This window comes from Mustela lutreola, chromosome 9 (assembly GCF_030435805.1).
Source record: "Mustela lutreola isolate mMusLut2 chromosome 9, mMusLut2.pri, whole genome shotgun sequence".
NCBI classification, from domain to species: domain Eukaryota; kingdom Metazoa; phylum Chordata; class Mammalia; order Carnivora; family Mustelidae; genus Mustela; species Mustela lutreola.
Window position 1 is genome coordinate 120356067 of NC_081298.1, and position 25023 is coordinate 120381089.

The following is a 25023-nucleotide window of genomic DNA, read 5'->3' on the forward strand; positions in this document are numbered from 1 at the left end:
CCGCAAATCATTACAGAAATGCAAATCAAAACCATGATAAGGCAGTGCATCACATCCATTAGGAAGACTATTATTTAAAAAACCCTGAAACTAACAAATGTAGAAAAATTGGAAAACCTTGTGCACTGGCAGCAGGAATGTACAAATGGTACAAGTGATGTGGAAATACTTCTCAGTCCCTCAAAAAATTAAACAGGGAGTTACCATATGATCTAGCAATTCTACTCCTAGGTAGATACTCAAAAGTACTGAGAGCAGGGGAGCAAACAGATAGCCATATATTACTGTTAACAGCAGCACAGTTCACAATAGATGGCAAAACCCAAAGTCCATCAACAGACAAATGATTAAACAAAATGTAGTAAATACATATAATGGAGTATTATTCAGCCTTAAAAACAAATGAAATCTGGGACGCCTGGGTGGCTCAGTTGGTTAAGCAGCTGCCTTCGGCTCAGGTCATGATCCCAGTGTCCTGGGATCGAGTCCCACATCGGGCTACTTGCTCCGCAGGGAGCCTGCTTCTCCCTCTGACTCTGCCTTCCACTCTGTCTGCCTGTGCTCGCTCTCACTCTCTCTCTCTTACAAATAAATAAATAAAATCTTAAAAAAAAAAAAAAAAGAAAAGAAAAAACAAATGAAATCTGATATACAATGCAAGGGTGATGAACCTTGAAAACACTATGCTAAGTGAGACAAGTTAGATACAAAAGAATACTGAATGATTCCATTTAGATAAGGTACCTGAAATAGGAAAATTCATTGGTACAGAAAGCAGAACAGAAATTACCAAGGAAAGAGAGAAGGAGAAAGGGAGATGAGTGGAGAGTTATTGTTTAATGGGTACAGAGTTTCTGTTTGGAATGATAAAAGGTTCTAGAAATGTACAGTATTGATGGTTGCACAACATTGGGAATGGACTTAATGCCACTGAATTGTACACTTAAAATGACTAAAACAGCAAAGTTTAGATTATCTATGCCTTAAAAAATGAAAATACATTTTCTAACTGGCCTGTTCTAAGGACTGTGTGGCCCTTGGTATACAGCAATGAAAATGAACAAACTAATGCCACGTGCAACAGCACAGAATAAACCTGAGCAGCATATATATTTTTTCCATTTTATTTCTTTTCAGTGTTCCAGCATTCATTGTTTATGCACTACACCCAGTGCTCCATGCAATACATGCCCTCCACAATACCCACCACCAGGCTCACCCAACTCCCTACCCTCTTCCCCTTCAAAACCTTCAGTTTGTTTCTCAGAGTCCACAGTCTCTCATGGTTCATCTTCCCATCTGACTTCCTCCAACCTCCTTCTCCTCTCCATTTCCCTATGTCCTCCATGTTATTCCTTATGCTCCACAAGTAAGCGACACCATATGATAATTGACTCTCTCTGCTTGACTTATTTCACTCAGCATAGTCTCTTCCAGTCCCATGTTGATACAAAAGTTGGATATTCATCCTTTCTGATGGAGGCATAATACTTCATTGTATATATGGACCATATCTTCTTTATCCATTTGTCCGTTGAAGGGCATCTTGGCTCTTTCCACAGTCTGGCGACTGTGGCCATTGCTGCTATGAACATTGGGGTACAGATGGCCCTTCTTTTCACTACATCAGTATCTTTGGGGTAAATACCTAGCAGTGCAATTGCAGGGTCATAGGGAAGCTCTATTTTTAATTTCTTAAGGAATCTCCACACTGTTTTCCAAAGTGGCTGCACCAACTTGTATTCCTACCACCAGTGTAAAAGGGTTCCTACAGTCTGGTTAATTTTTTTGACCAGCATATATTAAGCAAAAGAAACCACACACAAAAGAACATTTACCATGTGATTTCATTTATAAAGCTCAAGATCAGGTAAAACTAATCTATAGTGTTAGAATTCGAATTGTAGGTATCTTTGCAAAGAATGGAGAAAGGTAGTAAATGGAAGAGAACATCACAAAGGCAGGCTTCTGGAGGAATACTCTTATTTCTTGACCTGGTAGGGTTTCAAACTGCTATGTTTACTTTGAAAATTCACTAAGCACTACAGTAATTGTGCACTTTATGTATAATTTAATCAAAGTTTACTTAAAAGCTAAAGAAATCGAAGGGGAAGGTAAAGTATATATTTTTCTCAGAAGATTTTATTTGACAGAGAGACAGCGAGAGACGGAACACAAGTAGGGAAAGCCAAAGAGGGAGAAGCAGGCTTCCAGCTGGGCAGGGAGCCAGATCTGAGACCCTGGGATCATGACCTGAGCCAAAGGAAGATGCTTAGTGACTGAGCCACCCAGGCACCCTGATAAAGTATATTGAAATGGAAAGAGTCCCAATACATTAAGGAAAAGGTTACGGATCAGTCTGTATATAACATTTTTTTCCCACAAATGAATAAATATTTATGTTTATATAAATACACGAGGTCAGATAACTTACTAGGTAATCACCTCCCTAAGAATAAGATTACAGAGGATTTTCACTTTCTATATGTGTATTTGTTCATTATTTTAATTTTTTTAGAAGATTTAATCATTGGGGGAGAGGGAGCACACCCATGCACAAAGTGGGGAGAATCTCAAGCAGACTGCACACCAAGCACAGAGCTATAGAGCTGGACACATAGATCAATCCTACCACGCCAAGATCATGACCTGAGCCAAAACCAAGAGTTAGATGGTTAACCAACTGAGTCAACAGGGGCCCCCATTATTTTAATTTTTGAGCATATGCTAGCATACAGAAATAGTAATGATACCCATCTTTAGATAGAGGTAAGCACAGTAGATTAAGTTATGAATTATATACTGTATCTTTTCATTCAGATAGTAGTAGTAGTACCCACACTGCCACAAGAAGGGACAAAATAAGAGTAGTTTGGGATGGAGAGAGAGAGGATGTATGTTCATGATATTACAGTATGGGGACTTAAGCCCTTGAATATCCTCTAATAGCTATATGACTTTGGGAAAGTCAGTTAATCTCACTGGGTTTTACTCTGCTGACTTAAAAACAAGATGACATTTCTTTCACCTAACCCTGAGTTGTGGCAAAAATCAAGTGAAACAGGATATGTGACAATACTTTAAAAAATAAAGCAGCACATCGGGGCGCCTGGGTGGCTCAGTGCGTTAAGCCTCTGCCTTCGGCTCAGGTCATGGTCTCAGAGTCCTGGAATCGAGCCCCGCATCGGGCTCTCTGCTCAGCAGGGAGCCTGCTTCCCTTCCTCTCTCTGTCAAATAAATAAATAAAATCTTAAAAAAAACAAAAGCAGCACATCAATATTACTTTTACAATATTTATTATAATTGGTACATCTGTTGGCTAACTTAAATCCTTCTACTTCGGAACTGCATGCACAGTGTATGTTTGTGATTGTTGCTCATTTAAGTTATGTAAAGCCACTGCTTTTACTTATTTACTCCTCTAGTATCTGCCTACAAAAAACACGCAACAAATATACCAATTTTCCTACACAATTTTCTTTTAGGAACTTACAAGGGTCACAATTAGCAGAATAAGAGGTATCTTTAAAAAATCCTACAGTAGGGGAGTCCGGGTGGCTAAGTGTGTTAAGTGTCTGCCTTTGGCTAAGGTCACGATCCAGAGGTCCTGGGACTGGGCTCCCTGCTCAGGGAGAATCTGCTTCTTCCTCTCCCTCTGCCGGACTCCCTACTCACGTTGGTTCTCTCTCTCTCAAATAAATAAAATCTTAAAAAAAAAAAAAATCCTACAACAGATTTCATTGTGTGCTAAACTATAATAAGTCACAGGATCATGAAGCATCAGTGAAGAGCCCCCAGATTACTCTTCTCATAGTTCACTACTACAGAAAGGATACTTTCTACTGTGTTTTAATTCAGCAAAAAGGTCATACTTGCATTCACTTTCCAACTTCAAGGTTTATCTCTGAAGTAAAGACGTTCCCATTTAATTGGCAAGGTTCTGAATCCCATGGAAAGAAATCATCTCAGCTTTGGACATTTTCTTTAAACCTTAAGAATGTCAATTAATTTATCTTCTTTGAAGTCTTTTGTATTTACTATGGGTAGTAGGTAACTTTAATTTTTTTCTACGCACTTTCTTTATTTTCCAAATTCTCTACTGAGACGCTTACATTATATTCACATATGAGTACAAAATGATTAGTTTTATCTCTTTTAAAATAAAAGGTTAGGGCGCCCGGGTGGCTCAGTCAATTAAGCAATTGCCTTCAGCTCAGGTCATGATCTCAGGGTCCTGGGATCGAGCCCATATCGGGCTCCATGCTCAGCGGGAAGCCGGTTTCTCCCTCTCTCACTCCCCCTGCTTGTGTTCCCTCTTTCGCTGTCTCTCTCTCTGTCAAATGAACAAAAATCTTTATTTATAAATAAATAAAATATTTTAAAATAAATAAAATAAAATAAAAGGTTAGGATACTAAGTGAGCTGGGGGGGGGGAATTCCATCTGTTTTTTTCTGAACTGAGGGTCACAATTAGCAAACATTTTTATATCACTCTTTAGGTAATTCCCCTTCTTCCTCAAATGTCATTTATGTGGCTGCTATATCCTAAAAAGCGTAACAGAAACAAGGTATCAAGGTTTAACAATAACTCACAGGGGCTATAATCTTAAAAGGATTGTTGAATAACAGCAGTCCTGTTTTCTGAGGACCTACTCTATGCAGGCACTAAGTATTTACAAACACTGACTCAGTGCAGTAACTTCGCCAAGATCTTGAATAGTCAGAACTCAAATGTCATTTTGAATACTAGGCACTACAATTTTAAAAGGATAAAATTAGGTCCTCGAAGCTGAGAAAGAGAAAAGCAGGCCCTGACATCCAAGAGCTGGCCTGGTACTATCAGGCAGGCCTTGGTGTAACTAGGAGCTGAACTGGCATTACTGCCAGACCTGGTGCTCTGTTGATCATAAACAATTTCATAGAACATCAACATCAGATAAGGTCACTTTGTGATTGTAATGGATGAAGACAAAACATGACCACTCCATAATCATGTCTAAATACAGAAAAACATGAATATTGTCCAAGCCATGAAATACCAAGCATCTTCCTCTTCAGGCTAATGAGTGCTTTTCAACCAGCTACAGCTTTAGCCTCCTTCTGGCCTTCCCGCTTTCTAGATCATATTCAAGATACTTAATCATAGAATACCCCTCTTCCTGACAGCATCCAATGCAGAAGAACAAAATCCTGCTTCCTTAAATCCTCCTCAAAATCACCTGATATAAGCCCAAATCCCGTAAGTTATTTCTAGCACCCTTTCCTGAGATGCCATGGTTCCCACCATGTGTGTTCTCCCCGCTTCTATAATATAATCCCACTTGTTCAGCCACAGGGGTTCTACTGATGGTTGACTGAAAGACACTGACAAAGCCCACTTAAGAACAACAGTTAAGGGGCGCTTGGGTGGCTCAGTGGGTTAAAGTCTCTGCCTTCAGCTCAGGTCCTGGTCCCAGGGTCCCAGGATTGAGCCCCGAATTCCCCTGCACTGGGCTCTCTGCTCAGCAAAGAGCCTGCTTCCTCCTTTCTCTGCCTGCCTCACTGCCTACTTGTGATCTCTGTCAAATAAATAAATAAAATCTTAAAAAGTAAAAAAGAACAGTTAATTCTCTCCTTTTCTACTATAGCATAAATAATTGCAAAGAGAAGCAAAGACACGTGAATAAGTTTAACATTTCTATGCTATACCTTCATAGCTGTAAAACATAGTCTCTAGGATAATCATAGATTTTATTATTTTTCTTTCCTCATTTACCAAATGAACAACTGCTGAGATTTGAGTGTGCTCAAAGTTTCATTCTATAGGATGTCTAGTGTGGGTAGTTAATTCACAAGGAGAAAAAAAAAAGGCTACCTTAGCTCATTAATACCTCCACTGGTATTATATAGGTCAAGGAGTATTACAGGTCAAAAAAGACGAAAAGTAGTAGAGAAACAGAAAATCTATACTTTGCCAGATGTCAAAAAGCCAACTACCATTGGGTGGAACATGGGGAATACGATAGTGAAAAAGAAGCAGGAAGGGTTAGGGAAGATCCTTTTTTCAATAATTTAATATCCATTTACTGCCTGTCTACTCCTTAACTGTTCTTAGGATGACTAACAATACTCTTAGGAATCTAGTTACCAGGTGAGCTTTATAGGGTTTAACTGTATTCTACATTATGAAAAATATAAATTGCAATTTTAAAAAACCAGAGAAAGGGACCAAGTTCCTAACAGTGGCTGCCTTTTTGTCTCTTTAGTGCAAATGCCATTAAATATTCTTGAATAGAAATGGGAAATGTATATCGTGTATTTAATAAAAGGTAATGCTATTCTTTTGGAAAAGAGTAATATTATGTAAATATCCATCCACCCGAATAATTCTTTCTTTGTTGTAATCATGGAAACTTTAAAGAAGAATCATTAGGCCCAAGAAAATTGTCTGAAATCAATCCTTTCAAAATAGTGACTAGCAGTTTTTAGGGGTAAAAGAAAGTACACTAAATCTGACATTTATGATCCCTATTCTCTATCAACACTCTGAAAATATAGTTAGGAAAGGTATTTTGTGTGTGCAAGGTTAAATAGTGCAAGGTTGTTACATAGGAATACAAATTTGTATGACAACATTTTAAAAGCCTAATGTTTTAAATATGAGCTGACTAGGAATAAATATAAGAGATTCTATTTAGACCATTTCTGTCCTTGATCCCAGGTTCTTCATTCCTACAATATCCTGAGAAACCGACTCTCTTTCATACAACACACTGGGCCCTTACTGTCAAGTTCTACATACTCCAGGTAATCAAACCACACCCAGAAAACCTGCACCACTCTATTACCCAGGAGATCTTAGGCTTGTCTACTTGCAGGAGCCATGCCAAACATGTTAGATCATGTTCTGGTTAATCCAAAGACCCACTATGACAACCTCCTCTTTTCCCCCAAGTATTCCAAGGGGCCCAGTACTAGGATTACAAAACAGAAAACCTGCTTAAAGCAGAAAGTATAATGAGGGGCATAATTTTCTGTTCACCTAAACTCTGTTCCTGGTTCTGCTAATGTGAGTTCACTCTTTAAATTTCAGTTTCTCCATATAGATAATGGATATAAAAGGTTATCAGTTTTCCAAGGATGTTCAACAATTATATATCCAAAAAAATATTTAACTCCCTAAAAAAAATGAGACATATAATATGCATGAAAACACACACACATTTTTTTTTTTAAACACACACACACATTTTAATGATCAAAGAGCAGATGCTGTCTTACATCTTACTGGAGAGGAAGTGAGTTTTCTTAAGTAGCATCTAGAATGCACAGAACTGTGCAAATTAACTGGTATCCAATAAATGCTTTTTTTAATGAACAGAACTCAAATATCCTTACATTAGGTAATTAAATTTACTGTGTTATTCTTCTCTATTTTAAATAGTTTGGTTTCAGACAAATTTAGGCCTTTTTGAAAATTCAGTGTCAAAGCTGACTATGCCATAAGAATAAAATACAAAATAAACAGTCACCTTATAAACCATATTTATACACTACTTTATTGAAATGAGATTTAATTTGGCCTTTATTATTTCAAGGCATCAAATGTTTCAATTAATTAACACCACAACAGTCTGAAATAGCCCATGTTACCTGATGAAATAAAGTGGCTTTCAACATAGTTAGAAGCTAAGTCAGGTTACTAAGGGAATGGCAGTGCATGACATTACTAGTCCCTTGACGGTTTACCACAAAGTTAAGAAATGTTTGAACACTGCTTTAAAGACAATTCATTTCTATCCGTCCATATCTATTTTGACACAGTGAGAAAGGAGAATAAAATTCTCTTATTTTACACTGTCAAGGGTGGTTGAGAGATAAGCAGACTGTAAACGTAAATTCTTGCAACTACTGGATTAAGGCTAAAGTATAAAAAGTTTGAATATTCTAAGGGAAAATTATGAGAAAAGAACTATGACAATAAAAACTTAGCTTTAATTCATTTTTTAAGGAAAAATGAATATTTAACTAATTTGTTTCCGTTTGAACTAATTAGTTTCAGCACATAATACATCAGCTGTATAACACAAACTAAAAAGTTATCATAGTTTATTCTAAAGTCTACTTCAGAAACTAAAGTATTGGGGCACCTGGGTGGTTCAGTCGTTAAGCGTCTGCCTTTGGCTCAGGTCATGGTCCCAGCGTCCTGGGATGGAACCCTGCATCACTCAGCAAGAGGCCTGCTTCCCCATCTCCCCCTGCTGTATTCCCTCTCTCGCTCTCTATGTCAAATAAATAAAAATCTTTTAAAAAAACCAAAAAACTATAGTACAAATAAAGCAAAAAACTTTGAACAGAAACATTAACAGTGGAGAGTTGAGTATGCAACCTATGCATTGCTGAAAATATACTTTTAAAATATTTTAGAAGATTTAAATATAATAGGTGTAGTCATGTATCTAATACTCTATAAGACAAGTCATAAGTTTGAAACCAAAGGTCTGATTTCTACTTGTCACTTATCCCTACTTAATGAACTGATTTCTCTTTAAATCTAAGAGCCTCGGGTCTTTTTTTTTTTTTTTTTTTTTTAATACCTAGGTTATCCTTGTCCTCTTATCTTACCTCCCAGCTGTCATCACCCAGTGTTAAAAAAAATTTCCTTGTGTTTTCTGGTGTTCTCTTCCTAAATACTACAATGAATCTACCCTTAAACGTATTCCCCCTATTCTAAAACATCTTTTGACCTAGATTAGTAAACTTCTGGGGACCCTACTGTAATTGGATCGTGCAATCAAACAGTGCTTCTCCAGGAAGGGATTATGGTACCCTTATTCATCCTCACCAAGGATCCTTCAATGTTCCAAGAGATGGTACAGAATGAAACATTTAACAAAAACTTCCTTCCACAAACACATGGTATTCTTTTTTCTTAAACAGAACTCTTTCCTAGAGCTCTCTTCTATAGATTTTTTTAAAGTAATCTCCACAGCCAACGTGAGGCTTGAACTCACAACCCCAAGATCAAGAGCTGCATGTTCCACCGACTGAGAGAGCCGGATGCCCCCTTTCTCGAACTCTTAAACTCCACTGTCCTTACTATCAAAACCATGAACACCTGCTTCTTCTTTAATACTTCTCACTCCTGGGGCGCCTGGGTGGCTCAGTGGGTTGAGGCCTCTGCCTTCGGCTCGGGTCATGATCCCAGGGTCCTGGGATCGAGCCCCACATCGGGCTCTCTGCTCAGCGGGGAGCCTGCTTCCCCTCTCTCTCTCTCTGCCTGCCTCTCTGCCTACTTGTAATCTCTGCCTGTCAAATAAATAAATAAAATCTTAAAAAAAAAAATACATCTCACTCCTGGGTTCCACAAAGGAAACAGGTTTCAACAAAACTAAATTCTAGAACAGTTTCTGTAGTTGACAGTAGTGAGAGTCTACAAATGACCTGCTGAATGTTGTTGTCTTTTGGATAAATGACAGTGCAAGTGAGTACCTAAGTGAAGTGATACAAAAATGTTCTTTGGTAGTTACAGGAAAAAGATCTTTGCATATTGGAGGCAGGCATGAAAGGAGGGATTTTCAAAATGTTGCAAAACTCCTAACTTCAGTTCTCATCTTCCATAAAAAAGTGTTCATTAGGAATTAGCATAGGTTTGGAATGACCTGCTTTAATCTTTTGAGCCTCCGTTCCCTCATCTGCAACACGCTGATACTAACAGTATTTTCACCTCACAAGGTAATTGTGAGGATTAAGTAAAGAACACATACAAAGCTAACAGTACAGCCACTGCACGACTTAAACACGTTAGTTTCAGAAATCTGAAGGATACAGTATTCTTGCCTTCATTCAGAAATAAATAATCTTAAAAAATAAAAGAAATTCAAATCTGTTTCAAGTTATATTGAGAAACTTAGAGGCTACCTTGGAATACTGATTTAGATGAAATAAAATCTAACAAGGACAAAAGTTTCATGTTAAAATAGAACTTTATAAAAAAATACGTAGAAGTCGTTATATGGATAAAATGTCACGAAACTTTAAAAAAATGCCAAGTCAGCTATAATCATATGCAGCTGTTCCTTTCAAAATTAAGTCACCATTTTTTTTTTTTTTTTGACACTACAGAACTCTGCTTTCATTAAAAGCCTATAACAAGACACAGCTTCTCCGATACCGAAACCTTTTGGAAACCTGGCTCGGAGGAAGGCACACATTGTTTACAGTGCAAGAAAGAATCCGTGTGGTCATTCTAGAACAACTGTCACTGTCAATAGCACGACTGGCTGTCTCATAGGGATTTGGTTCATGCAGAAGTGCAGGGGAAGGCTGGTGTCTGAAACAAAGTCGACAGCCAGGGTGCCTGAAAGGGGAGAGGTCTCACTGAGAATCGGAGAGGATGAGTCTGACTGCGGTGAAGCCGCCCGGGGTGGGCGGGGGGAGAGGATCAATTCCGGGGTTGCGCCGCCCGCTCCCGAAGGAAAGGGACCGCAGGTGTTGCCCTCCCTGGGCGACCCGTCCGCTTTCTTCCCGGCGCCGCCGCCCCCTCCCTCCAGCCCCGCACTTACCTTTCTCGTCCTCATCGATGCGCAGGGCAATGGAGATGTACTCGAAGGCCTGTTTGTGGAAGGCTCGGACGCTCTCGGCCTCCCCGCCCGGCACTGGCGCCGGGGGCGAGGCCGAGGCCGGCGCCGGCGCGGCCCGGGAGCTCCTCTTGGCAGCCATGAGGGCGCGGGAGAAGCGCTGGCAGAGCCACACGAAGAGGAGCCCCAGGTGGAAGGCGACCAAACGCAGCAGCGCGAAGCCTACGAACAGCGGGTAGGAGAAGTAGTACAGGTTTCGCTTATGCAGCGACTCCGGAGGGGGGGCCGGTCTGGGGGCGGGACGGGCGGGAGCCAGGCAGGGGGGCGGAGGCCTGGGAGGCACCGGGCTGCTGCAGCCGCCGGAGCCTTTCTTCTTCCCTCGTCCACCCGGAGAATTCATTCACAGCTCCCACTGCCGCCGCCGCCATAACCCGCCTCCCGCAGACCGACGGCGACCAAGCCACGGCGGCGGCCACTGGGACAGCGAGGGCCGCAGACGCCCGCGCGTCCGCCGTTCCGAGAGCTCGGCACCTCCACGCGCTGCTCGCCGGCCCCGCCCCTTTCTCTTCGCTCGGCCAGGAGCACAACCCCTTTCCTCCTCCAGCGGTCGGTGGTTCCTGCCCCTCCCGCTCTGTGTCCTCTCAGCCTCCTGGTAGCTCCGAGCTGTGGCCGCGCACGCGCACGCCTGCCCATGTCTTTCTCCAGCGCGCGCGCGCACGCCGCCGTCTTTGTTGCCCTGAGCTCCTAGTGCGCGTGTGCAGCTCCCGCCCCTCGGGCTCTTCCGTGTGGAACTACAGTTCCCAAGGTGCAATTCAGCTACGTCACCCTCGGGGATCCGTCGCTCTACAGACTACGCTATCCCGGGAGAGTTGCTTAAGCTGAAAACCTCAGTCATCAATTTACCGTGGGGACAGCTGCGGTTTGGGCTCGCTCGACGGGTTCGCAGGGCTACTATCTCGCAGTGCTATCGCCCTTATATTTCTTTCAGCATTTTCTGCCAGTGTCCGGCAAGGGATGATTGATCTGACTTCCATCTCAAAAGTAATGGGTACCATGAAAACAATCTCAATGTCCATCAACAGGAAAAGAATTAAATGAATTATGGAATACCCATATGTAATTCTGTGGAACATTTAAAAAGAATGAGGTGGATTTTTATGTACTGATAAAGAAGGGTGTCCATGATTATTTGTTAGGTGAAAATAGGATATTACAGACCAGTGTGATGTGATCGTATTTTGTATTAAAAAGAATAAATGGAAAGAAAAAATTAATGGAGACCAATCTGGGAATTATTCTCTGTGAGGGAAGCAACTGTAGAGACATATAAACTTAAAGTCGCCGAAACCAAAAATGTTAGTCCAGTGAAACAAAGTGAACAATTCTAGAGATTTAGTTAGTATGTGTTTAGATGTCTATTTTGAAGAATTAGTTTGAATAGGGGCATTCCTAGGTTTCACACTGATCATCCCACAGTTTACTGAAAATCCAAACTGGGCTTTGTTTGGTTGGTTGGTTGGTTGGTTTTTGTTTTTGTTTTGTTTTGTTTTGTGTTTTGTTTTTTTGTTTTTTTAACCTACTGGATGTCCCTTCCTTTGGGAACTACCCACTCACCTCTGCTGCCTGTATATCAATGACCAGCAAGCACTGAACCCGGCCTCCCAGATCAGAGATGGAAACACGAGGTTACTCTACTCTCCTAGAAACTGGAGTTTGGGATGGACACACTGGAATAGAAGGTACTAGGAACTGAGTGCTCTAAAAAGCTGGTCTGTCAGTTTGTCTCATTGAGATGCCCAGAGCTGCCAGTTTCCTGGACTGGTCACTTGATAGTGTAACCTATCCAATGAACTATTCAGTCTGTTTCTCTGTTTCTCTGATTTTCTCTCCCTTTGCCCATCTATCTCCCTTTTCTCCTCTTTTTTTCTTTTTACTTGGGTTAACCATAGTTGTTTCTTATTGCCTAAAAATAAAGAGTCCTAACTGATACAAAGTTCCTATTGTTTATAGAGTGAGATTTGCAAAAGCTTCATGCCAGCTTCCAAAAATCTCCATATTCTGGCCACAACTTTATTTAAATTTCCCTACGACTACTCCCGTACAAACATAAATTACTGCAAAAACGACCTGTCCTCTGTTCCCCTCCAACTGCTCCCTACCCCTTTTCCTGCCTCTGTGTTTCTACCAATTTCTCATTCTCAAATATCCTCTCTTATATCTGATTTTTTTTTTAAAGATTTCACTTACTTATTTGACAGAGATCACAAGTAGGCAGAGAGTCAGGCAGAGAGAGAGGAAGAAGCAGGCTCTCCAATGAGCAGAGAGCCCGATGTAGGGCTCGATCCCAGGACCTGGGGATCATGACCTGAGCCGAAGGCAGAGGCCTTAATCCCCTGAGCCACCCAGGCGCCCCTACATCTGTTTTTGTTTTTTTTTTTTTAAGATTTTATTTATTTATTTGACAGTCAGGGATCACAAGCAGGCAGAGAGGCAGGCAGAGAGAGAGGAAGAAGCAGGCTCTCCAATGAGCAGAGAGCCCAATGCGGGGCTCGATCCCAGGACCCTGGGATCATGACCTGAGCTGAAGGCAGAGGCTTTAACCCACTGAGCCACCCAGGAGCCCCTACATCTGGTTTTTTAAATAGATTTTTTATTTATTCATTTGAGAGAGAGAGCACGCACAAGCGGGGCGGGGGGGGGGAGGTGCAGAGCAGAGGGAAAAGCGGACTCCCTGCCGAGCAGAGAGCCCGATATGGGACTTGATTCCAGTACCCTGGAATCATGACCCAAGCCTAAGGCAGACAACTGACTGAGACACCTAGGCACCATCTTTCACTTCTAATTAATTTCAATTCCTGACTTCTCTCTTTGGAAACCCATAGTACTTTTGTTGTTATGTGAAATCTATAAGTATATCATGTAAACAAGATGTATATAACTTTCTTTTTTTAAGATTTTACTTATTTATTTGACAGAGAGAGAGCACAAACAGAGGAAATGGCAGGCAGAGGGAGAAGAAGAAGCAGGCTCCCACTGAGCACAAAGCCCTATGCCGGACTCCATCCCAGGACCCTGGGACCATGACCTGAGCCCAGGCGCCCAAGATGTATATAATTTCTATGTGTCAAGAAAAACTAATGTAACCAGTTCCTTGCACTTTTTGAGCCCCTCCCTAATCTCAGTTTCATTTCTCCCTTTTCAGAGAAAGCCACTGTCCTGAATTTTGTATTTGTTTTTCCTTTGCCTTTCATTTTAGCTTTGCAATGTACATATGTATTTCTAAACCATATATTGTGTAGTTTTGCCTGGTTTTACCTTATACAAATGCAGCCATACCACCTGTATTCTTCCGAGATCAGACGAGATCGGGCGCCTTCAGGGTGGTATGGCCGTAGACACCACCTGTATTCTTAATTAGCTTTCTTCTGCTCAATAGTTAATTTGTATAGCTATAATACATTTATTTTCACTGCTATGTAGTATTCCACTATATAAATTTACAATTTATTTTACCATTCAACTGTTGATGGATATTTAGTTTGGTGCTACTTTTGTTTTTGTTTTTCCTTAAATAACTTTTTAACTTTAACACAGCTCAAAGTAGAGTAGCTCTGGAGTCAGACTGGTTGCATTTAAATCTCTGCTCTACCACTTTCTGTGATCTTGGACTACTGAGTGACTCAGCTTTCACATGTATTACGTTATAACAGAGTAGTAGGCAGTGCCTGGAATGAAGTTGCTGCTTGACATTTGTTGATTGAAGAATGGTTCTTTCTCACATCTACACAGATACTATAATCCACTAAAATGAATTACTGTCAAGTTTCCAAACATTCTTTGCTCTTCCTTGGACCACAGTCCTCAAGTCATTTTTCTTTCTCTTAGAATAGCTTCTCCTCCTACTTCCACTGTCAAAATCCTTCATGGCTTAACTGTAATGTTAACTTCTTGATAAATCCTTCCCTCATCACCTCTTGCAGAAACAATCCTATCTTTTAACTCTTTTTTTAAAGATTTTATTTATTTATGTGACAGACAGATTACAAGTAGACAGAGAAGCAGGCAGAGAGAGAAGGAGAGGCAGGCTCTCTGCTTATTTCAACACAACTTATTTGAAGCCAAACTTTACACATTTTGGCTTACTTTCTGCACCTAGCTTGATGCCTTTCTTATGGTACTCAATATTAATAATTTGAAAAACAATTTAAACAGGTGATTGTTATAGATATCCATTGCCATGTAATAAAACATTCCAAAAATGTACTGGCCTAAGATTATGGCCATTATTTACTCATGATTCTGTGGGTGAGCAATGTGGGCTGGGTTTACCAGGCAGTTCTTCTATTGGCCTTGCCCGTGGTCATTCACATAGATGTTAGTCATCTGATGGGATCTGATTGGACCTGGGTGCCCTAGCTATCCTCCCTCCCATGTCCAGATGGTGGTGGTGGCTGTTGGTTGGGGCACGTGTCTCCAGTAGGGTATTCCAGACTTCTTTACGTAGCATCTGCCTTCCAAGAGAGCAGGAGTGGGAGCTGCAGGGTCTCTTGAAGCCTAAACTCCACATTTGCACATTATCATTTCTGTGGCATTCTGTCATCAAAGCAAATCCCAAGGCCAGCTCCAAAGTAAGAAATGGGAAAATAAATTCTATACTTGATGGAGGAGTGGCAAAGTTACATTACAAAGGGGCATATATACATATATATTTAGGGATGGAAGGAATTATTGTACCATCTCTGCAAGTAATCTCTCATAGTGATTATTTGTAGAATTTCCTTTTACCTTAAATTCAGATTTCAACTTAAATCTTAGATGAATTGCTCATCTAAGAAAGCATTTCCCAATGATCTTGCTGAATCATAAAAACCTACTTAGTTTTAATCATGAGGTAAATTAACACACTTAATTTTTTAAAAAGATGTTATTTATTTATTTGACAGAGAGATAGAGAGCACAAGTAAGCAGAGTGGCAGGCTCTCTGCTGAGCAGGGAGCCCATGCAGGCTCGATCCCAGGACCTAGCTGGGATCATGACCTGAGCCGAAGGCAGCTGCTTAACCAATAGAGCCACCTAGGTGCCCCAAAACACTTAATTTTTTAAATATTTTTATTTATTTCTTCGTGAGGGGAGAGAGAGAGAGAGCGAGCGAGAGAGAGAGAAAGCACAAGCAGGGGGAGGGGCAGAGGGAGAAGGAGGCTCCTCACTGTCGGGGCTGGATCCCAGGACCATAGGTTCATGACCTCAGCCAAAAGCAGACCCTTAACCAACTGAGCCATCCAGGCGCCCCAACACACTTAATTTTAAGATTATTTACTACCAGCTAATATTTATTGAATCCATATTCTGGGCTAAGCAGGTTAACTTATACTGTCTTATTCAACCACCACTATTTGAGTTAAGCATTATCGTCTCATTTTAATTCATTTATTTTTCTTTAAAAATAAGGAACTTGAAGATCTAACAGTTTGTTAAGTAGCATCACATATTAGTTAATGACACATACTACTCCAGAGAATTAAGGTAATAATGTAGGCTTCCAAAGAAAAACATTTTTACATAGTCTGTTTATATATTATTAATGATGAAATAAATGTATCTTCGGTCCCTAGAGCAGGAGTGATCTTTCATTCCTTGGCATCCTAGTGTTGAGTCTCTGACCTCTGGATTCCCACTTGCTAAGTCTCTGCTATTCCCTTGTGCTTAATATTGACTGTGCCAATATACCTCTGCCAATTTTTTTGTATAGTAAGAATATGGGAAAGAGAGTCAGAAAGATGGGTTTGGTATTCTGGTTCTGCTAGTTCTTAGCTGTGCAATATGCAACAAGTTTTTTTTTTTTTAAAGATTTTATTTATTTATTTATTTGACAGACAGAGATCATAAGCCAGCAGAGAGGCAGGTGGGGGGGGGGGCGGGGGCGGGGAGCAGGCTCCCCGCCGAGTAGAGAGCCCTATGTGGGGCTTGATCCCAGGACCCGGAGACCATGACCTGAGCTGAAGGCAGAGGCTTTAACCCACTGAGCCACCCAGGCGCCCCTGCAACAAGATTTTTAATCAGTTAATGCCTCTGTAAAATGGGTGGACTAAGAAATTTCCAAAATGAAAGAATTCACTTAGAACCTCCAGCATAATACCTGAGATAGAAAAGTCCTCGATAAATTTTGTTTCTGTCCAGAAATCAGACTTTCCGGGGATTTCAGTTTTGAGTCATCTCAATCCACATTTCCTGCCTCTTGGAATTACATCCCAGGCAAACCCATTTTCTGAAGTGACCACTTCCTAAATCTGCCTCAAGAGAAATAGTGCCTGGCTGTGATCCTGGCCTTATAGTCCCGCTGGACTGAAGATCCTAACCTGTCATTTAACCCACAGTGTGATGGCCTCCCAATTTTCAGATGGTAAGAACTTGCAGGACACTTAATCTCAAAGGGAATCTGGTCCAGTTTCACCAGGACAAAAAGGAGGAGGTGAGTACTGTGCTAACTAATCCAGGACATTTGGTCACCTTATCACTTTAACCCATTAATTTATTTACCAAGTGACTATCACCAGACAGTTTTTTTGGCTATTTTAGCCCGACTTCTCTTCTGAGGAATTCCTCAGACCTTCAGTTTGAGAGACGCTGGATTATTTGAAGTAGAGACCAATGATAGATATTAAGGACCTCTTTTCAATTAAAAGTAAAATAAAATTTCACACTTAGAGTCAAGAGATTACAGATTTTGAAAAAGGCAGAAAAGAGAGAAACAAAAGACAGGGCTGGAGGTAAAGGAGAAGTAGAGTAACAACTGGGGGTATTATTATCCTATAGTTGTGTTACTAAGAGAAAACATATTTGTGGGCAATTAATCACTTCTCATTATTCAATCCATATTGTCATGCACATTATTCACTTATTTGTTCATCAAATAGATATAAACCACAGTCGGGATGCCGGGCAGTGAGTAAAATGACAAGATTATAGTAAGGAATAAAATCAGATTTATGATCTGGTATAGGAGCTTAAAAACTCAAGCAGCAACCAGCAACGGTGGTGAGACGCAGAACGTATAGAAGTTTCAGGTGTGGCTGTGCAATTTAGAAGTATATGTATGATATGAATGATGAAGATTATGAAAAATGGGAGGATAGCACCCCCTTAATAAATGGGACATCCTGTTACTTAGCTCTAGCTGATTGTTGCCTTTCAAGAATGTGTGGCATACTGGTTTCAAGAGAAACCAGAATTCTGAATTTTTGTGTGGAATCTATGGGTGAGGAGATATTGGCTTAAAATTTAAAAACAGGGGCGCCTGGGTGGCTCAGTGGGTTAAGCCGCTGCCTTCGGCTCGGGTCATGATCTCAGGGTCCTGGGATCGAGTCCCACATCAGGCTCTCTGCTCGGCGGGGAGTCTGCTTCTCTCTCTCTCTCTCTCTCTCTGCCAGCCTCTCTACTTACCTGTGATCTCTGTCAAATAAATAAATAAAATCTTAAAAAAAAATTTAAAAACAAACAATCCAAAACTGAGACACCAGTTTGAGATTCTCTTGTTTCCAGAGGATTTATTCCTAGTGAAAGTGTGAGTGAGCTCATGGTTTTGAAACAGTAGTAGATGTAAGAGTATAAATTGTCACCTAACCTGCTCAACTTGATTTTTAAAGCTTTGATGCTGTGGAGGCATAAGAAGAGGCAGTTAATACAGAATATGAAATGAATGCCCTAGAATAGCAGTCCAAATTCTCAGAGGCTGTATTCAGTCATCACTGTAAGTACTTCATTATAGAAGCAGAGTGTTACATTTCTATGTTTATGGTGGCCAGGGCATGTTTACTCTAGCATACATCAAAAGCAGGGTAATGGAAACTGGTAGCACCGGGTGAATGTTGGGCACGTAACCGGAGTTGTCTATTTTCAAGAGTGGTTTCTACCAACTGCAGTGATTTCAGAAAGCCTTCTTTATCCTGAGATCCTCCTCTCTACCTGGTCAGGTAAGCTCAAATCCTATATTCTGGTAAGGGTATCAAAGTTTCTCCATTTAGGGGCGCCTGGGTGGCTCAGTGGGTTAAGCCTCTGCCTTCAGCTCAGGTCATGGTCTCCGGGTCCTGGGATCGAGCCCCCAATCGGGCTCTCCGCTCGGTGGGGAGCCTACTTCCCCCCCCCCTCTCTCTGCCTGCTTCTCTGCCTCCTTGTGATCTCTGTCTGTCAAATAAATATATAATCTTAAAAAAAAAAGTTTCTCCATTTACTCTCCTCTTCAGTGTTTCAGTCTGTATTATGGCCTCCTACTCCTCCCAGCTTTACTTAAATACTTTGTCTTTGTTAATACTGCTCCAAAGACCCCTACTTACATATATCTCAGCCTCATCTGAACTTCTTCAGAATTTATGCTCTGTGTCAGTCAACTTAACCGTTATTCAGTTACTATACTGTCATTTAAATATATCACACATATATGTATATATATCTAATGTAAATGAACTAGAATACAAATATATGAGGGCAGGAATTGTAATTTATATTTACCCTAAATTCCCCAACGTTTAAGATCCCCAAGATCACGTTCTTGGTGATTTGCTAGAAGGACTCATTGGACTCAGAATATAGTCACACTTACAGCTATGATTTATTACAGCAAAAGGATACAAAGCAAAAGCAAAATTAACAAAGGGAAAAGGCACATGGGGCAAAGTCTGGAGAAAACTAAGCTCCAGCTTCTCAGAATCTTCACTCAGTAGCACACAGGACACACTAAATTCCTCCAGCAATGAGTTCTGACAACATGTGTATAATACTGTCTACCACAACTCTCATCACAAACTCAGTGCTTGGGTTTTTATTGGGGCTGATCATGTAGGCACCCTCTTACTAAGGTGTTCATATAGAGCACCTTAAATTCCAGACTCATAGAAGGAAAGCAGATGTTTAGAAGAAAATATTGGGTTTGCACAAACAGTTTAAGCTACCGTCGTCATTTAGGGAAACTTTTGTATTTGTGTAGGGAGCTGGTTATCATTCAAATTCCCAGATACCAACCAACCTTGCAAGCAGGGCTTTCTAAGCACAGCAGTCTCAGCCTGCTCTGTCAACTCTTTTCTGCACACCACCCACATAAATACTTGGGTGAAAGGAAGGATGAACTGGAAGATTTTTCTTTTAATACTATCATACAACTGGGCGCCTGGGTGGCTCAGTGGGTTAAGCCGCTGCCTTCGGCTCAGGTCATGATCTCAGGGTCCTGGGATCGAGTCCCGCATCGGGCTCTCTGCTCAGCAGGGAGCCTGCTTCCCTCTCTCTCTCTCTGCCTGCCTCTCCATCTACTTGTGATTTCTCTCTGTCAAATAAATAAATAAAATCTTAAAAAAAAATACTATCATACAACTGATTAGACTCATTATTCACATAAATATTCTTCCCCAATACTGTATATGTTATGTATAACTACATATTTTCCAATTACAGAAAATTTATCTAAATATTTTTATCCTTTTTATTTTTATTTTTTTTAAAGATTTGATTTATTTATTTGACAGAGCAAGATCACAAGTAGGCAGAGAGGCAGGCAGAGAGAGAGGAAGGGAAGCAGGCTCCCCGCTGAGCAGAGAGCCCGACGCGGGACTCGATCCCAGGACCCTGAGATCGTGACCTGAGCCGAAGGCAGCGGCTTAACCCACTGAGCCACCCAGGCGCCCTATCCTTTTTATTTTAATTAATTAATTTTTTAGAGGGATTGAGAGCATGTAAACGGGATGGGGGGAGGGTAGAGGGAAAGGGAGAGAGAGACTCTTAAGCAGGCTACAGACCCAGCACGAGCCCAGCAAGGAAATCCACCCCTCTACCCTGAGATTATGACTTGAGTTGAAGTCAAGAGCTGGATGCTTAACTGAGTCACCAGCGTGCCCCTACCCTTTTTATTTTAAAGCAAATTTATGCTTTTGGGGGAAAAAAGTTCAAGAAATATACAAGTTTGGAAAAAGCAAAGACTTTTCCTCAACATTATCCCTCTCAATATTTTGTTTTATATCTCACCAGACTCTTTGTTATGCACATACAAATATATACATGCAAAACCAGATTATACTATAGAGATTTTCCTGCAATACGCATTTTTTTCCACATAAAATTAGGTAGCAAGTACTTTCCATACCAGTATCTATAGATCTTTTCAATTTTTTCCAGGGGTTTCACAGTAGCCCATTGTATTGAGATATAATTTAACTTATTCCCAATATTTTCCTGCTAAAAACTATGGTATGATAAGTATCCTTCTAGTCACACATTTTTGTATTTCTATGGGATAAAGTCCTATAAGTAGAAATGCTTTGTCAAAGTGAATATTCTTTTTAGTCTATCCCTTTTATGGTAAGCTGTACATAACCTGTAGCAGTTTTTGTTTTTGTTTTTTTTGAGAGAGAGAGAGAGAGAGAGAGGAGGGGCAGAGGAGAGGGAGAGAGAATCCTAAGTCCCTTGAGTCATGGGGCTCAGTCTCACAACCATGAGATAATGACCTTAGCTGAAATCAATGGTTGGGCACTTAACTGACTGAACCATCCAGGCACCCCAACAGTAAATATTTTTTGACTGAGTATTCAGCATCCATTCCCTTTCTGACCCATTCTAAGGTTTTGTCTTGTAGAACCGATCCTCTCCCATTTATCTAATGTTCATACAATTCAGGTGGGATCAACTACTACCAGGTCACATCCTTGTCATTGTTCAGGAATGGGCAGTAATTCAAGACTGAGCTAGTCAGCACATGACATCCACCTTATCAAAAGAACTGATTCAAGATGGATATATCAAAGCAAAGGTCAGACTTTTGGTACATGGGTAGACCTAAGGGAAGTGATGCTTTCTGTCTTTGCATGTGAAAAAGAAAGCATGTTTTCCTGAGTACTTCTAGCAATGATCTCTTCACCATGAGAAAGCAGCCTGAGAATGAATAATACAGCCTGATAATACAGAAGAGATGAAGGCAAGAAAATTGTAGAGAGACAGTATAACAGCCACAACTAAACCTTCTTAGATACCCAGTTTACTACTGGGATTTTCAGTTGTAACTCAGAAAGTCTTACTTGTTTAACAAACTGGAGTTGGGATTTGTTGCTGGAATCCCAAAGCATACTAACCAATACACTTTTTCTCTAGGCATATTCCAGGAGCACAGTCTTTGGAATTAGGTGGAGCTGGGTTGAAATTTCAACTAGCCATGGAGTGCTTGGGAGGCTCAGTTGGTTAAGCACCTGCCTTCAGCTCAGGTCATGATTCCAGGGTCCAGCGATTGAGTCCCATGTTAGGCTCCCTGCTCAGCGGGGAGCCTGCTTCTCCCTCTGCCTCTCCCCCTGCTTGTATCCCCTCTCTTGATGTCTCTCTTTGTCAAATAAATAAATAAAATCTTTTAAAAAATTTAAAAAGCTCATTTGGCATGTTCTTTGTTATACCAACATTTCTGAGATGATGAAGTGGTAAGAATGCTTGGGCATGGGGTTTGGTAGTGGACACAGGGAACTATAGGTAAAGCAGTTGTTTTCTTGTATCAGCCCCCAAAAGATACTTCCTTCGAAAATGGTTAGCCAAACCTGGAATATGTATTTGCAGGTCTTCCTCAGAGGCAGTTGGTGTCCCTCCCCACAGACCATTCTCAGAGGGCCTAATTACACTCAATAAATTCTATATCTTCCTTTGCAAATACAGTTGTGTTTGTGTGTATTAATGTGTGCTGAATCATGTTCTTATTTGAGCACGTTCTCACAAATTAATTAAAAGAAAAAAGAATAGGAACAAAAAAGGTAGGATATTATGATAATGAAGCAGTAGTTAGGTACAGATAAAGCAGAATGTCTCACATACTCATATAGTTTCGCACAAAGCAGTTTCATCTATTTTATCTAATTTGATCCTCTTCATGAAGAATTGTTATCCTCATCCACATGTGGATTCTTCTTCCCCTATTCTTCTTTTTCTGAAGCACAGAAGAGTTGAATTACTTGCTTACTTCCACATGGTAAAGAGTGAAGGAACTAGGTTCTAATACTCATCTAATCCCAAATCAAGTGTTTTTTTTTTTTTTTACTATACATACTGTATTATTCCTAAATAAGTATTATCTAATAGATTAATGGTTTTTTTTTAAAAAAGATTTTATTTATTTATTTGACAGACAGATTGCAAGTAGACAGAGAGGCAAGCAGAGAGAGGAAGGGAAGCAGGCTCCCCGCTGAGCAGAGAGCCCGATGCAGGGCTCAATCCCAGGACCCTGGAATCATGACCTGAGCCGAAAGCAGAGGCTTTAACCCACTGAGCCACCCAGGCGCCCCTAGGTTAATGTTTTATAAATGGAATTTGCGTCAAGTCTATACAAAGGGGGTCAAGCACAGTAATTTTTCTTTATTATTCTAGATTCTAGAATTCTAGTTCTAGAATCTCTAAATTACCATCTCCCTAAAACCCCAAGAAAGACAGAAGTCGGAGTTGTGCTTTGGTGCGAGTCCTTGCCTTCCCTAAGAATTCACTTCTTTTGAAAAAATATTTATTGAATACAAGAAACAAATATGAAAATGAATATAATAAGATTTTTGCCTTGCAGAACTAAAAAATCTGATTTTAACTGCAAACAATATATAAGGCAGAATGAGATAAGTGCTGCAATAAAAAGACATAATAGAAGCAGATGAGGGGAGTCATAAACCAGGTTTAGTATGACAAGTCCATACAAGAGTTCTTCTCATTCTTTTAATTTATCCCTCTCTAGAGAATGCACATTATTGCAAATTTCTGTCATAATCATTGTTCCCAGGGCCCATTCTCTTTAGAATCTTTAACTTCATATAAGAACTCAGCATTCTGCAGTATCTTCAATTAACTTTATACTTCCTATGATTTTCTTGCTAATCCATTTACATCATTTCTAGCTGTCATTTTCCCCCTCCCATCTCTCCTCTGTGATGGTTTGTTCTCTGAATTTTTCAATAAGTTGTAAATGTAAAACATTTGGTGAAAAATTTTTGTAAACCACACTTATAAGTCTTTTTTTAGATTGAGAGAAACCTGGTTGGTAGTTCATTATTCTGTGCTGCTCCCTTTAGTAATCATATATGCATGTATCTTATACACACACATACATACATAAACATATGTAGTCTTTAGTAGTGTCATCTGTATTTGGCTTTGACTGTGAATCAAATACATACATGTTGTAAACTTTCTGATGTAATAGGCACTGTGTGAAGTACTAAGTTATATAAAATAAGGTCCCTATCTTGAAGAAGCTCCGTCTAGCTTCCCATTTTACTAAAACTGTAAGCACTTAGAAAATATATATAAGCAGCTCTCAATTACTTTCTGGAATTTGGAAATATTTGAGTGTCTACCATGTATTGGGAAACGTACACAGAACTATTAACTTTCTCCAACTATTCTCTAAACGTCTTTGCTGTTATTTCCCACTCCTGAAAAGCATTTAATCTTACTTTGAGATAATATATGCACTAGTCAATTTCTATAGCTTGTAAATATGCGTCTACATCTTTGCATAAATAAGTTCTACATGAAAAATCCTCAAGCATCATATGGTAACTGTCACCAATTACAATACTAATCAAGTATCCATTATAAAATTAAACTTTAAAAACATACCCAAAAGTCTAGTTCCTAAACAAATTTTAGATCTTTATCTACTCAGTTTTTGCAGAGTAACAAAATGTATTCTACCGTTTTCAAAACTTAACATTATAATCACCAATGTTTCTGTATTTCTAGAGTCATGACTTTTTTTTTTTTTTTTTTTTTTTTTAAAGATTTTATTTATTTATTTGTCAGAGAGAGGAGCGAGAGTGAGCACAAGCAGACAGAAAGGTAGGCAGAGGCAGAGGGAGAAGCAGGCTCCCGGCTGAGCAAGGAGCCCGATGTGGGACTCGATCCCAGGACGCCAGGATCACGACCCGAGCCGAAGGCAGCCGCTCAACCAGCTGAGCCACCCAGGCGTCCCTAGAGTCATGACTTTTAATAGCTTACATTCCCTTATACTGATATGACATATGTAGTCTCCAAACATTTAATATTAGGTTTTCAAATTTTCGTATTACCAAGTGCTACTACAAATGGGATTAAAGGTAGGAACGTTCATGACTGTATCGCTTGTATTTACATAAAAATAAATGGAATTTATTGTAATTAAAACAACCGTCTTTGCTATTTACGAATGTAGGAGGCAAGTCATCCTTTGTGTGTGTGTGTTTTTTTTTTTTTTTTTTTTTTTTTTTTTTTTTTTTTTACAAATACATTAGTATCAACAGTATCACACTTTGGAAAGCCAGTTGCTTTTTGCAAACTTTGATACAAATGGAAGGTAGCATTAACATCGCATATTTACAGATTTAAGTATTCGATCAAAGCTTACCATGAAATCCCCAAATGCTGCTTTCCCCCCCACCTTTTTAGAATAAAACACTGACATTCTTTCGTAGACTGTTTAGCTTAGGTCTGA

At 40.1% G+C, this 25023-nt stretch overlaps 1 protein-coding gene across 4 annotated transcripts in view; it reads right to left on the minus strand.

Moving 5' to 3' along the window:
- The window catches only part of SPAST (spastin), a 66923-nt gene extending 55740 nt beyond the window's left edge, over window positions 1-11183 (minus strand). For all 4 annotated transcript variants that reach the window (XM_059188683.1, XM_059188681.1, XM_059188682.1 and 1 more), the window contains exon 1: window positions 10545-11183. In XM_059188683.1, the coding sequence (XP_059044666.1) occupies window positions 10545-10959 (415 nt within the window). In that variant the 5' untranslated portion in view covers window positions 10960-11183. The remainder of the gene's footprint in view (window positions 1-10544) is intronic.
- Window positions 11184-25023: the final 13840 nt, after the last annotated feature.